This window comes from Atractosteus spatula, chromosome 7, assembly GCF_055471065.1.
Source record: "Atractosteus spatula isolate fAtrSpa1 chromosome 7, fAtrSpa1.hap1, whole genome shotgun sequence".
NCBI classification, from domain to species: domain Eukaryota; kingdom Metazoa; phylum Chordata; class Actinopteri; order Semionotiformes; family Lepisosteidae; genus Atractosteus; species Atractosteus spatula.
In genome coordinates this window covers 21462511-21476465 of record NC_142712.1, presented here as the reverse complement: position 1 = coordinate 21476465, position 13955 = coordinate 21462511, and the positions used below count along the sequence as shown (strand labels likewise).

The 13955-nt window shown below is 38.4% G+C and overlaps 1 protein-coding gene across 1 annotated transcript in view; it reads left to right on the top strand.

Moving 5' to 3' along the window:
• LOC148830723 (nectin-3-like protein) overlaps nt 1-3998 on the top strand; it is a 79571-nt gene extending 75573 nt beyond the window's left edge. Inside the window, exon 6 of the mRNA XM_088920882.1 lies at nt 3308-3998. Coding sequence (XP_088777008.1) covers nt 3308-3906 — 599 coding nt within the window. The 3' untranslated portion in view covers nt 3907-3998. The remainder of the gene's footprint in view (nt 1-3307) is intronic.
• The last annotated feature ends 9957 nt before the right edge of the window (nt 3999-13955 follow it).

The following is a 13955-nucleotide window of genomic DNA, read 5'->3' as shown; positions in this document are numbered from 1 at the left end:
ATAATTAATAGGCAACCAGGCCTGTGCAACATATTTGACGTGGAAGCCAAACCTGTGTGGAAGCCCCTGCTTTCAATATCTTTGGTGTCCTTTTCACCCACATTTTTCCATTTTTTGGGCTACTGTCTGTATTTGAGGACTTTTTGTTCCACTAAAAATTGCACTAGTTTTGTGGTGAGAGAGCTCATTATTTCACAGAAGAACATATTTTTTTATACATTTTTTCTTATACCGTGTATAAGATATCAAAATCTAAAACCACAAAGCCTTAGGACACGTAAGATATATTACCTTTTGATACTACAATATAAGACCAACTCATCCTACCCCTGCCTGGGAAATGGCACCGATTCCCTTGGGCCTCTGTTTCCACTCTCACACTTCAGAGATCCTGCGACATGAGGCGTCTAGAGCTTAAATCCCAAATCCTGAAATTTCAGCATGAAGTGAAACCCACCTAATTTCATTCTGCCAGGAGACCAAATGCGATACAGCAGCTTTGCAGTAGGGAATAATAACGGAAAAATTATTGCTAAGCATTTCAGGCAAGTACTTCCTTCACTTAACCAGAGTGGGGCTCTCCATCTTCTGGACTTTTTTTCATTTGAGCTCATATTTGCACAAGCATGCTGTTAGAGGAAGATACACATTTCAATTAGTGCTCCTATGCACGTAAGTGTGTGTGCATTCTTTTGTGGGCATCCCTGCACGTCTATATGGTACAGTATAACTGGAGTGTATGAACTGTAGCAGCTGTGTATGCATGCATGTTATTACATGTGTTAGTTATATACTTGTATTAGTATATACTAGACATGTCTATATGAGTTTTTGTCTCTATTATACACTTTAAGTAATGTTTTTTTTTATTTAAAATCTTTATATTTTACTTATTTTTCCTATTTGTCTTCTAAGCTTTTTTTTCATTTTCTGCATGAAAATCTGCTCAAGTATTTATTTGATACTTAATATGCAACACCTGTAATTTTTACATCCAGCTATTGGTTGGTGTTCTGTTTTTTTCTCTTCTCATACTTTTGCAGTGAAAGTTTCTTCACTGGCTGACGAAACTCTGTACTCTTCACAAATCTGCTTCACTAGAATCTAGAATTCAGTCGTGTTTCCCTGCTTTTTTTGGAATTCACTTTCTCCAAGAAGGCAATCCATTATCCACATTGACGTATGAGCATAGTAACGGACTTGATTATTTTAGATTTTATTATTCAAAATACATCTGGTACAATATCTCCTGATCATAAATTAAAAACTTACTCTTAGCGACTTAGCTTAAGCTTTAAGCCTGACTTTGACTTTCAGTCTTCAGCACTTAGACTGTAACTGCTGACATGACCTGTCTAAAATTGATGCCAGTATATGTCAAAGTAATTCCAGTTCTCTGATTGCTCTCAGGGCACTATAAGAGGAGGACACTGGACTTGTCTTCTCAGTTAACGAGATCTGCGAGATGTGATCCGATACCATTTAAGATTATTAATAATCTCCATACTGTATGTCTAAAACCCAAATAACTAAAATGGTTTAATTCAAACTGTCATACCATACATGTAATGAAGTCCCAGTCTCCCTGATCATGTTCAAGATCGCTGGAATCTGGTTTTCTATTCAGACTACTCTGCTTGCAGTACCTCCAGGAGACCTGGAGCTGTCAGAATTACACTGGGGCCAATATGTTTATTTTTACAATAAACATGATTAACAATAACTACATTGTCCATGAGGATCCCCTGGAGTAGTTCATGTATATGTTTTTTGTGCATTATTTCCCATTTCTTCTGAGTTGGGCTATAAAAGTGGGAGTTGGTGTTTATTATTGTGTCTTCTGTTTGATATAATATGGATTATCCTATACTTTTTTTCTCTTATAGAACTAATACACAGTATTAAGAAAATATCTTATTTACCAGTATGATGAAAAAGCTTTGATGAAAAGCATAGAACATAACCCCCTGCACACAGGGATGTCCCTCTGACATTTACTGCAGTGACTGCACACTGGCTTGCCATGAAATTTACTGCAGTTGTGCGTATTGATCCCATTGTAGATGTCTAGCATTACAAATATTACCAGAATGGCTTGAGTAACATAGTGTACAGTTTTGTAATACTAACCACTACCTTTCTGTTGTATTAATAGTGTCACAATAATGTAGGAAAAGGATGCTGTACATACAGTACAACAGTAATATAGTATGTTGTCTGGAATAGTTGGGTAATTATCAGGTTTTAGTGATTGACAGCTGTGAGAGTTGTAGTTGGTACAACATATCTACACATAAGGACAGTCACTGTATTGAGAGAGAATAAACACTCCCAACCTGTACTTAAAGTATTTCCAGATGTTCGATAAATGCTCTTAATAGTTTCTCTTAATTTTCAGCAATCTTAATAAAAGGCAAGCAATACAAACGCAGCACTTGCCCTGTTGTTTAATGTTGAGGAATGCCATGGCGGTAACGAATGGACCTTGGGAAATAAACAGACTGGCTAGGCAGGGTAAAGCACAATTGTGGGCCAGAAGGATGCAAGCCCCTTCCTTCTCAGTGCCTGTCCTTCTGTAGCTAGCATGTGGCTCCACCCTGCATTCCATCACCTTGTGTGTGAACTCTTCTTTCCACCCTAGACCCTAATTGTAGCTGATAATTCGGATCACCGTTTCTCACAACACTCCTCTGGCTAGTGAGGCAAAGGACATGGAAACACAGTGTGTGTTTTTATGCAGCAGCTTCCCATTTTTTATCTTTGTCTTTGTAGAAAAAATATAAATTTAAATTTAAAAAAAAAAGAAATATTCTCCTGTCCAATAATAGAATATTTCTGGAATGTCAATGCTGTTTTTATTTAATCACAGTGAAACAAAAGGGAGATTTTCAAAGCTTTCAGAGTAAATTGCTCTTGAATTTTTTGGAAGTAATTGAAAAAGTTTAGTTGCAGTAATTGTAGTAAGGCGACGATGTAGTCACAGTAGAGTGATGCTAAATGAGTATTTTGCCTGACTACGCAATTGGGGGGGGGGAATTTGTTTAGAATGATAAAATAACAAGGAGGAACTACACTGGAGCCAAAACCTTTAAAGTAATCTTATAATTGATAAGAGCACAAATAAATGGAGCCTGCTGGATATACATTCAAACCTAGAACTAGTATCTCTAGTTAGAGTAGTAATGGGAAATGTGCTCATGTGATTGTCACGCATAAGTCCTGTACTGATGTAGCTGGCATTGACATTCTGTGCTTTTTCCTGTCTGTCTGTCCACCCCTCCTCCCCACCCCCTTCTCCCCTCATTAGAGCCTCCTCCTACTACCACCACACCACCTACAACCCCTCCGCCGCTCCCCACTGCTGCAGCCACAATCTTAGTCGCCACCAAAAGGGTACAGTTCACCTCGCCCACTCTGGAGTCCCTGCCTGAGGGCAACCTGGGTACCATTATCGGAGGCGCGGTGGGCGGCGCCCTGTTCCTCATCCTGCTGATTGTGCTGGTGGGGGTGTGCTACATGAGGAAGCGGCGGACCTTCCGCGGGGACTATTACACCAAGCAGTACATCGGCCCGTCCGACATGCAGAAGGAGTCCCAGCTGGACGTCCTGCAGCCCCACGAGCTGGAGATGTACAACGAGCCCAGCAAGGGGGACAGCAAGCCCAAGTCAAACGACGGCATCTACCCCGAATTCTCAAAAGAAATGAAAAATGATGAGTGGGGCCACGTGGACAATATGAACAACAGGTGCACAGAGAGAGATGCTGTGCCAGTGAGTTACTATGGGGATTCAAGAGGGCCCTCCGGCAACACATACCTCCCAGATGACTATTATGAAGGGAATGACAGTGACTATGTGTCACACTTGGACGGTTCGGTGATTTCACGAAGGGAGTGGTATGTGTAAGGTAGAAGAAGAAGGAAAAAAAAAGACGCTCCAAACGACGGGTTTCCTCTTGCGGAAACCTTTAGGGTTGTCAGTTTCAGTATAGCATCGTACACGTCTTTCCTTGTAAAAGAGTAGACCATGTAGGTGAATTAATTTTGCGACTTCACAAAGAAGAATAGCAATTCTTTTCAGCTTTATGTTGGAATAATGCAAAGAAAGTTTAACGCTTAATGAATCTGACATCCATTTGAAGCTGTGTATGTGTGATGCCTAAAACTGAGGTGATGCGCTGTATGTGTACGCTCTGATGACCCAAGTTATGTGCCTGTTATTTCAAGTCCACATTTATTGATATGTGGTACTTTCTGTGGAAAGTTTGCTTTAATTTCAATGATTGTATGTGTTATATAGGACCATCTTATTACTGTAATTCAGATGCAATAGGGAATATTTCTTCTTTTTCATAGGAAGATCTGACAGGCAGTAAATATGAAGAAATTAGTAGACCACTGATAAGATACTGTCTATAAGTGAAGCACTGTGCATGTTGACAATTGGGATAGGAATAACCATCACATTTTTACAAATGCTAAAGAAGCAAACCTGCTGTCTTTTTTGTTTTTTTTCTTTTTTTCTGTTGTATATGCATCTGATCTTTTACAGATTTACCTCTGACTTCCATGGAGCTGCTTCTTCTGGTATTGCATTAACCTTAAACATTAATGTTTTTCTACGCTATATGTCAGAAGAACTCCAGAATTATTGTGTGCCAAAATAATTAACTTTGTAGTTTCTTCTTGAGTCATTTAGTATTGACATGGTTATTCTGGGAGAGAACATTTAAAGTCATTATACTGTATGTTAGTTGCTCTTGACAGTAGGGAAAAAATACAAATATGCACAGATTTGTCTAATTTCCTGCAAATTGATTTTTTTTAATTGTTTATCTGCTCTGTCTGCAGTGACTGGGCCTCGAATACTGTTTTCCACCTTTATCCTCTCGATGAGCTCTGTTCTCCCCCTCGTTTTTACAGTTCTAATTTATTGCCAACGTCGAGCACGGCTTTGCATGTCTTTGAGCCAAAGGAACCATTGTGGGGGACGTCAAATTGTTGTTGACATCTCGGAAACGCAATAAGAAATTAAACTTCTCTAAAGGCACGGGTTATTACAGTGATTTCAGCACCCGATTAATCTGTGTGTTTAGGCTATTAACTGTAGTGCTTGTGCATTACAGAACAATTTATTGCATTATGGAAGGAATGTTTTGAGAAAAATACTTTCTCTAATCTGTTGCAGTACAGCAAGTAAGGGATTCACTAGACTCCGGGTATCTTGTGTTGCTTGTGGGTGGGGTGTTTGTTGTTTTTTTTTTTTACACTCATTACTCTTTAATCTGTGTAGATGTTTATGTATCCTCGAATAGATTTGTTTACAATTCAAACATTTTTTCTACAACCCTTCTGAAAGGCCAGCTATGCCTCAGGTTTTGTTCGATTTACAATCTGTGGCAAAGGATGATTGTATTTCTCAATGGCATTTCTTTGACCGTGGAGTTCTCTTTTCAAGAACAGAACACCCTTCTTTTATGTTTAACAACTGGAAAAAGTATGTTATTCTGATTTTCTTTCCTTGCTTAGTGAGAATAGATGGTCATGCATTTCAATGGCATCTGTCAATTAAACAGTAAGTGAATAGCAGCCCTGACATTAAAAGGTATTCTTACAAATAACCTGAACAGCACCTTAGCAGTAATGACAATTTCTTTCATCTTGAGTTTGACAGTTTTGGATTTTTCCCTGTTTTGAAACCATTCAATGCAATTAAGACATGACACAGTAAGCTGCAAATCTACTGTTACCCTAAAAGTTCAGCAGTCCCCCCATTTTTGTCTTGAAAGGGTCTAAAGTCATGTTGGATGGATGGCTGTCACAGCCCCTTGTGAAAATTAGATGATCATGACAGATTTATATCTTAACTTATATCTTTGTGTCTTCATAGCTGATGTCGGGCTCTTCTCTGTGTTCTCGCTCTTCATTGTTTGTTTTAATTGGTCTTCATCATCTCTTTTTTTTTTTTAAGAGGCTCATACTGTCCACTCTGGCTGTGTAGTTCCTAAACGGTAATATCATACTGGACTTTCTCCTTTTGGAAGCTGTTGGTCCTATCCAGTGGCTAGATGTTAAACCGTGTTAATACAATTAGTTTGCCATAAATTTTTATAAACGGACATGTATGTGATTACCGACATTGATCTTTTTGCCCTCTTTTCATTCATCTGTGTATTAAACATAGCAAAAATAGTATTCTACTAATATTGTGGGACACCTTTACATTAATTTAAAAGACAGATGTCTTTTCTTGAATGCCAAAAGTCAAGCATCTTGAGATTGGAATGTTGAGAGTGTATAAAAGGCTGTTCTCTGGTTAATGGGCTGTAGTTTTTGTCTAGTCTGAAAGTCAGTATCTGTTATTTCTGTGCAAAATACATTTATCTGCTTCAGTAGTGTTAGTTTACCACAGGGAAAAAAATCTTTAAATCCACTGGAAGTCAGCACAGGATGTGTTCCCTTTATTCAAGTCTTGTGGCACTTTGCACATTCTGCCTTAGTGTATGGTATTTCACTTAGCAGCTCATAGCAGTGTTCCCCAATAGATGGCTAATTTTACAAATAACCGGTGGTATGTTGACATTTTGAGCCAACAGATATGCTTACAAAGGAAAATAAATGATAAACACCTGTTAGTTTCAAGATTGAACTAATCTTTTCCTTTGTCTTCAATCTGTACAATATGCTGTAGTAGCAGTTTATGATGGAAATAGATGTCTGATGGTGTGATTCATTCTTGGCATTTAACATGATGTTCATTCTTTTCTCATTGAATCTTGAATTTATTATATGTTAATTTTGTAGTTTGGGGTAAGAGACTCATATCGGATAAAAAAAAAATACAATTTTAAATACCCCTGTTACAAATGCACAATTTAAACACTGTTAGCTTAGATTGCTGTGTCCAAAGAAAACGAGCCATGTTATGGAAAGAGGTCTGTGAAGTCTTTGGATAGCCCGAGGAAAATACAAGTAGATTAATAATAAATAATAAAAATCTCATCTTGGAATTAATGTTGTTCTGCACCTTTCGTTCTGGGTGGTTACCATCAAAATAAAACATGGTAGGAAACTAGAAAACAACGGGTTATGAATTTCTGCATATAATTTATGAATTTATAAAATCTCTCCTTATTTTTGCAATTCATGAAGTGAAATACACACCCTCCTTTGTTTTGTTTTAAATTGCAAAAGTTTTCACAATGAACACCTTAGCAGTCAGATAACTTAAGAGATCATGGTGGACCCATTTTACAATAAATCACAATGCACTCTGCCTTCGTTTTAAATGTTATGTTCTTTTTAAATGCCTTTTGATGATCTCCTTTTTTGAGCCACTCCATCATATTTCGATTAAACTTCCTCATTGTCACTTCAGTAGCCATGAAACTTACAGTGGGTATAGAAAGTTACCACCCCGTTTGTTGCCCTAAAGCCAAAAAAGATGACAAATAAAATCGAACTTTTTCCAGTTTTATTTACAAACTGTACCTTGCAAAAAGAAAGTACCTTGAAAAAGAGCAAAATTTCTGGAAAAAAAATAAAGTAGAATAACTGGGTTGGATAAGAGAACACCCTGAGTTAATACTTGGTGAAAGTACCTTTTGCTTGAATTACAGCCTGTCTGTTTGGATATATCTCTATCCTCTTTGCACACCTAGAGGGAGGAATATTTGCCCATTCCTCTTTACAGAATTGTTCAAGCTCAGACAAACTACATGGTGACCGTTGATGGACTGCCCTCTTCAAGTCATTCCAAAGATTTTCGATGGGATTTAGGTCGAGGCTCTGACTAGGCCACTCAAGGACATTCACCTTCCAGTCCTTCAGCCACTGTATAGTTGCTTTGGCAGTGTGCTTTGGGTCATTGTCATGTTGAATGGTGAACCATCTTCCCATTTTCAATTTCCTGGCTGAGGGCTGCAGGTTTTCTTCAAGTATTTGCCTGTATTTTGTACCACCCATCTTCCCTTCTGTCCTGACAAGTGCCCCAGTCCCAACTGAAGAGAAACCCCCACAACAGGATGTTGCCCCACTGTGCTTTACTGTAGGAATGGTGTTCTTTGGATGGTAAGATGTGTTGGGTTTTCACCAGATGTACTGTTTTGCATTCCAGCCAAAGAGTTAGATTTTGGTCTCATCCGACCACAGCACCTTTTGCCACTTGGCCACAGAATCTTTAGCAAAACATAAACAAGACTTGATGTGGCTTTTTTTAAGGAGTGGCTTTTTTCTTGCCACCCTCCCATACAGACCAGATTTGTGGAGCGCTTGTGCTATTGTTGTCACATGCACACAATGACCAGTCTTTGCCATAAAGGCATGTAGCTCATTCAAAGTTGCCATCGGCCTCTTGGTAGCCTCTCTGATCAGTCTCCTCCTTGCTCTGTCATCCAGTTTGGAGGGATGGCCTGACGGCCTAGGCAAGATCTGGGTGGTGCTATACACCTTCCACTTCTTAATGATGGTCTTGAGTGTGCTCCATGGGATACTTAAAGCCTTTGAAATCTTGTTATACCCATCTCCTGACTTGTGCCTTTCCACAACTTTATCTCAAAGTTCTTTTGAAAGCACCTTTCTGCCCATAGTGGATTATTGACTTTGAAATGCACTTCCAAGCAGTGGAATCCTTTAGAAACAAAATCAGATTAGGAACTAATCAAAATCACCACAATTGATCACAGGTGGGAGCCAATTAGTTTGTTGTGTGATCTGTAAGGTGATTGGTTATACCTGAGCAAGTTTACAAATGCAATTGTAAGGTGTTCACTTATCCAAATAAGGTATTTTACTGTTGTAATTAATTAATTTCAGAATGTTTTGGATTTTTATTTTCCCTTGGCTAATGTTGTGTTACTGTATGTAAATAAAAAATGGGACAAGCCTAATTTAATTTGTTTTTATTTTCAGAGTGTTATACAACAAAAGGTAAACATTTTGAAAGGGGGTGGTGACTTTCTATACCCACTGTATATGTGCAAAATCCTGAGTCAAAACAAGTTACAGAGCATTCAAGATGAAGGCTCATGATATTGAAGGCTGTAGGGTCTTCTAGTTATATTTCATTATGAGCTCTGCTTGACATTTTTCATTTAACTGCATGATTCAGTTGAGAATTGCTGATGTTTTGTTTTAAATTTCTGACTTGAAAGAAGCTTTAGATTCATTTGGTTAAATGAACAGTCAGATAAAACATTGAGAACTCAGGTGAAACAAAATTTGAGACTGAAATGTAAGAATTCCTTTCTTCAGAAACTTTAAAGAGGTTTAGCCACATAAGCAGCCTTAAAATGAATCCTTTGACTTTGGAGTTGAGGGCCCTGCAAGATCTGTCATTACTCTAGAGCTGCTATGCACCTGAAGTGTTACTTCTCACCTCGAAGCTCTTCCTGTATGTCTGCATTTCTTCCTCCCCTTCCCTATGCGGTGAAATCAGTGTTTCCCTTCATGGTTGTTAGCAGTTTTACTGTCATGTCATCTGTGGCATAATTCTGGAGATCCTGGGAGAGCTGTCTTCTCCGAATTACCTACCATAGGAGGTGCCTAGTAGCACAGATGGGTGTGAAGGAGACTGGTGGGTATGCCCCCTTGCCCATTTCTAAATCATGTTACACTGGGCTGTTAACGACACCTTTTAAAACTCCAGAATATTAATGGACTGCAAACCTTTCAACTGTCCAATGCAATCTGAGAACTAGTGTGTTGTGATATGAGTTATAGTTTACTTTTTTGCCATATTGTTTGGTAAGGTCTTGATCTTAGGAGCTTTAGAGCACTGCAGAATGTTTTTAGTGTGTCCACTGGAGTGGAAAACATTTAAGCTTTTGTTTTTGTTGCCTTCTCTTATCCTTTTTGTTGTTTGCACATGTACCTGTGTGTACACCTCTGCGTATACATAGATGTGCTGATGGACTGCTGGAAGCCAAATTGGCACATTCCTTGGTTTTATGAGACTGGGGCATGAGCGGATTAAGGACTGAGGCGTGACCTTCTTTCATTTCCTCACTGATCTAGTTTCACCTGACACTGGGGCTCTGTATGCTGCACAGTCTGCAGCCACTTGTGGGAGTGAGCAAGATGGAAGAGAGTTCACAGTGTAAGGCCTGGCTGTATTAGAGATATACCTGAATCATGCAAATTGACTGCAATGAGGAAGCATTTACTGCCTTTGTAAAACTGCTCTCTGTTTTTAGAAAAATCACTAATGTACCAATAGTCTATAGCCGCTCAAGTTAGTATCCTGAAAAATTTGTCACATCTTTTGGGTGGGGGTTTGTTTTACTTTTGGCCCACTTTATTCAAAACTATTATGCAGTAATGTTCAGTCCCGGAATTATAAAGAAAGGTTTGAGGTAAACCCCAAGTGTCAGATGGATTTAAACAGCAGAGGTGAAAGACGCCACTTGACTTCATTTATTTCAAATGCAATCACTGTCCTTATAATATAGTAGGGACGTTTAGGTGGTTTTATTAAGGGACAATGTCTATCTTACGTTTGATCATTTTTCTCTTAAACTGTAATATGATATTATAAGTCTTCTCTAACAAATGACATTTGTAACCTGAACGTTACAATACAACCTCAAAGTGTAAAGCTCTCACCGAGAGACAATGAAAAGTAACGGCTTGCAAGAGCTGAAGGAAAACATGAATATGTGTATATACAGTACATGCTGGCTGAGGGTTTTTTTTTGTATGTTTGCTTTCATCCTTGATTTTGCTTTTATGTACAAATCCTTTTGCGAAAGCCAAAATAGCCACACTGATGTTATCAAAAGGGTGTTGTCTAGTTCTACAGAGTTTATTAGGTAAATTGTTTGCTTGTTTTGTACATACGATCTATGTAAATGATTGATTTACTGGGTAACATGATCTGACATGATCTGAAATGAGTTTTGATACATTTTGTTTGAATAAAGCACCATTTTCTGTGTCTCTTTCCCTATAGGCTCAGTGTTGTAATTTTCTGTACTCAATTCTGCATGTGCAGGAGACTCATAAGCACACAGGGGAGACCTCTCTTAATTGGGCTTCAAGAGCAAGATTGCTTGAGCCTCTCCACTGAACCCCCGACCCTTCAATTTAGTGACTAAAATAAGAATCCAAATGTCAACCTCAGTAGAGAAGTATTTTTTTCTTCTGGCAGCTTTGGGCTGTCTGGGTTGTGGGAGCACATGGTGTAGGAGTGACTAATTACAAGACAATTCCCCCTTCTGAGCAGAGATCTATACAAACCAATTGGATAGAACTTAGAAGGATGCAAGTCAGCTAAATGGGTGACTTTTGAAGCCTCTTGAAAGTGTTTTTAATGAACAAAGTAACTGGGTTTTACTCTATTCTTGTATATTTTTCATTTCTCAGAGGACAGAATTGGATATTTATTTTAACAGGAGAGACAAGTGCACTTGAGTGTTATAAGAACCAAAGGTTTTAAATAGAATTTGAATTCTAATTCAGTTTCATTCCATTCCTGTAGTACTTTTTAAATTTAGATCAAGTTTCTTCTAAAGAATAAATAGTATGTCTTCACAATGCATCATCCCCCATACATAGCACTACCTAAGATGTTTGCTCTGTGCTGCAGGATGCAGACGCCGGCACCTGTGACTTCAGAAAAAGTGTCCCTAAGGTGTCAAATAAACAAGTGGCTCCCAATTGAGAAATGGCAAATAATTACAGCATGAGCCAGAACCGATTGCAGCCTTCTGGAGTCAAAGAAGGTGCTACCACTCCAAAATGAGTGGTAGTTATAACCTAGGGTTTGTCCATTCCTGTCCCTTTAGGACAGGTGTATAGTATATGCAGGTTTCCATTACTACTCGGCTCTTAATAAGCCACACCAGCTGGTTATCTTAACTGGACACATTTAGCAGCTTATCCCAGCTCTTCAGGTTGGGATCATTTAACAGCTTATCCGAGCTCTTCAGGTGCTGCTGCTTTAAAGAGTCATTGAAAACCTGCAGTCACACCAGCTTTCAGGAGCCGGATTGGACAGCCCTGTTCTACAGTATTGTCAATCTCTACAGTTCTGGAGTTTTTCAGTGAGTAAAGGCACTTCATCATTAGGCTCAGTTTCTTTTATGAAGTGTAAGTGCTACTTTGACATTATAAATCCCTGAGAACTTGACAGTGATTCTTGATACATGGTATTGGCTCTGGTACAGACATGGCACTACCTGTAATAAATTGACACTAATTACCATGAAAGAGGCAACATAGTGTATATCACTGTAAATTATGTGCAGAGAACAAACTAAAAACTGGGACCAGTACAGTGTTGTTTTCTGTGATGATACCTGCACCAGGTAAAGGCCTATACGAAACCACAAGACAAGAATGTTTTGTGTTTAAAGAGAAGGGAGATTGATTATTTTTGGAACAAGGGTTTATGGCACAGAAACTTGTCATGTAGAAAAAGAGGGTTGGAAGAAGAAATGCACAACCTAGATATCATAACAGTAACCACATCCTGACAAGGAGCATTGAGTTCAAACGTAGTATTAAGAGTATGACATGAAGTATGTAGTTAGGCAGTGGAGTCAGTTTTGGCATCACTATGAAAAATGCTCAACAAGTGGAGGAACCTAACCTTCAGAACCTTTTGGAACCTACTAAGTGGGTTAAACCCAGTCTGTTTTACTTTAACTACATTAAAGCTATGGATCCAGCAGGGTTAATCTTGTATGGTGTATGACTGTATGGTGATATTTCTTATGCGCTATAAAATTAAGGGTTTTGAAAGTGTGGATCTTATTTGTAACCCTTTCTTGATTTGTTTGAACAACCTAAAGAAATATGGTATCGCAAAAGCTGATGACAAGATATATGTAAATATCCAAAAATCCTTTTTCCACAAAAAAGGTTACGAGTCACATTAGAATATACTGGTATCCAAGACCATGGATGTATTATCAGGTATTATTTTTCCACACACCTGCAGCCATCCATGTGCCAGGACAGAGACCATCCTTTGTTTTTGTGCAAGAAAATGAAACAGGATTTACTTGGCGTTATTAAAAATTGTATCAAGATGACAATATCAGGTGATGGGGCTTTTATAACACTTTACTTTGAGATTAATAAAATCTGTTAAACCAGATGTTAAAACCAGATGTTCATATTATTTATTAAGCTTTGTATTTGAAATAGAGTTTATTCTATTTTTGTTTTCTAAAAATCATTAAAAAATTGTCAAACATTTCCAGGTATTCAAGGAACAGACATTATCTGTAGTGCTTGCTGCATGTCAAATCGTGCTCTGCATCATTCTCAGGTGGCCCTTAGAGGATTCTTTGTGATAATATTGATTCAACTGAAGGTTTTCAAGGACAGAGTGCTGAAAGGGTATAGAGGATGCAAGGAAAAGTAGAAGATATTAAAAAGTTTAAAAAATCGCTTAAAATTCAGGACAGGGTGTGAAGTTGTCAGCTTAAAGATTCTATTTCACCTCAGACTTTTTAGCATTGTGACTTTATTACTACACTTATTAAGACACCTTATCAGAAGAACACATGATGGATACAGTACCACTCATTTTCTAAAAATGGAAAACTTTTCCTTCTTTCCAAAATCTTGCACATTAGTCTTTTAAGATTGTGAATATGTAAGTATGCAGATCTGAAACCAGCTTTATTGAAAGGTCCATCTTTAATTCCATTATGTTTTTAATCTAGCAGCATTACAAAAAATGGGAACCATCTTTGCTGGAAAGTTTCAGACTGTTTGTAAAGCTTTGAAAGACATAGGGTTAAGCACAGTAGTTGCTGCCTTGCAGCGGTGGGGCCCTGGGTTCAGTCCTGGACCTGGGGTGTTATCCTCATGGAGTTTGTATGTTCTCCCTGTGCTCACATGGGTTTCCTTCCACAGTCCATACTGGTAGGTTAATTTTCTTTCTGAGAGTGAGTGTGTATGTGTCTATACCGGCTCTCTGTATCCCTAAATAGGAAGAAGTAGTTA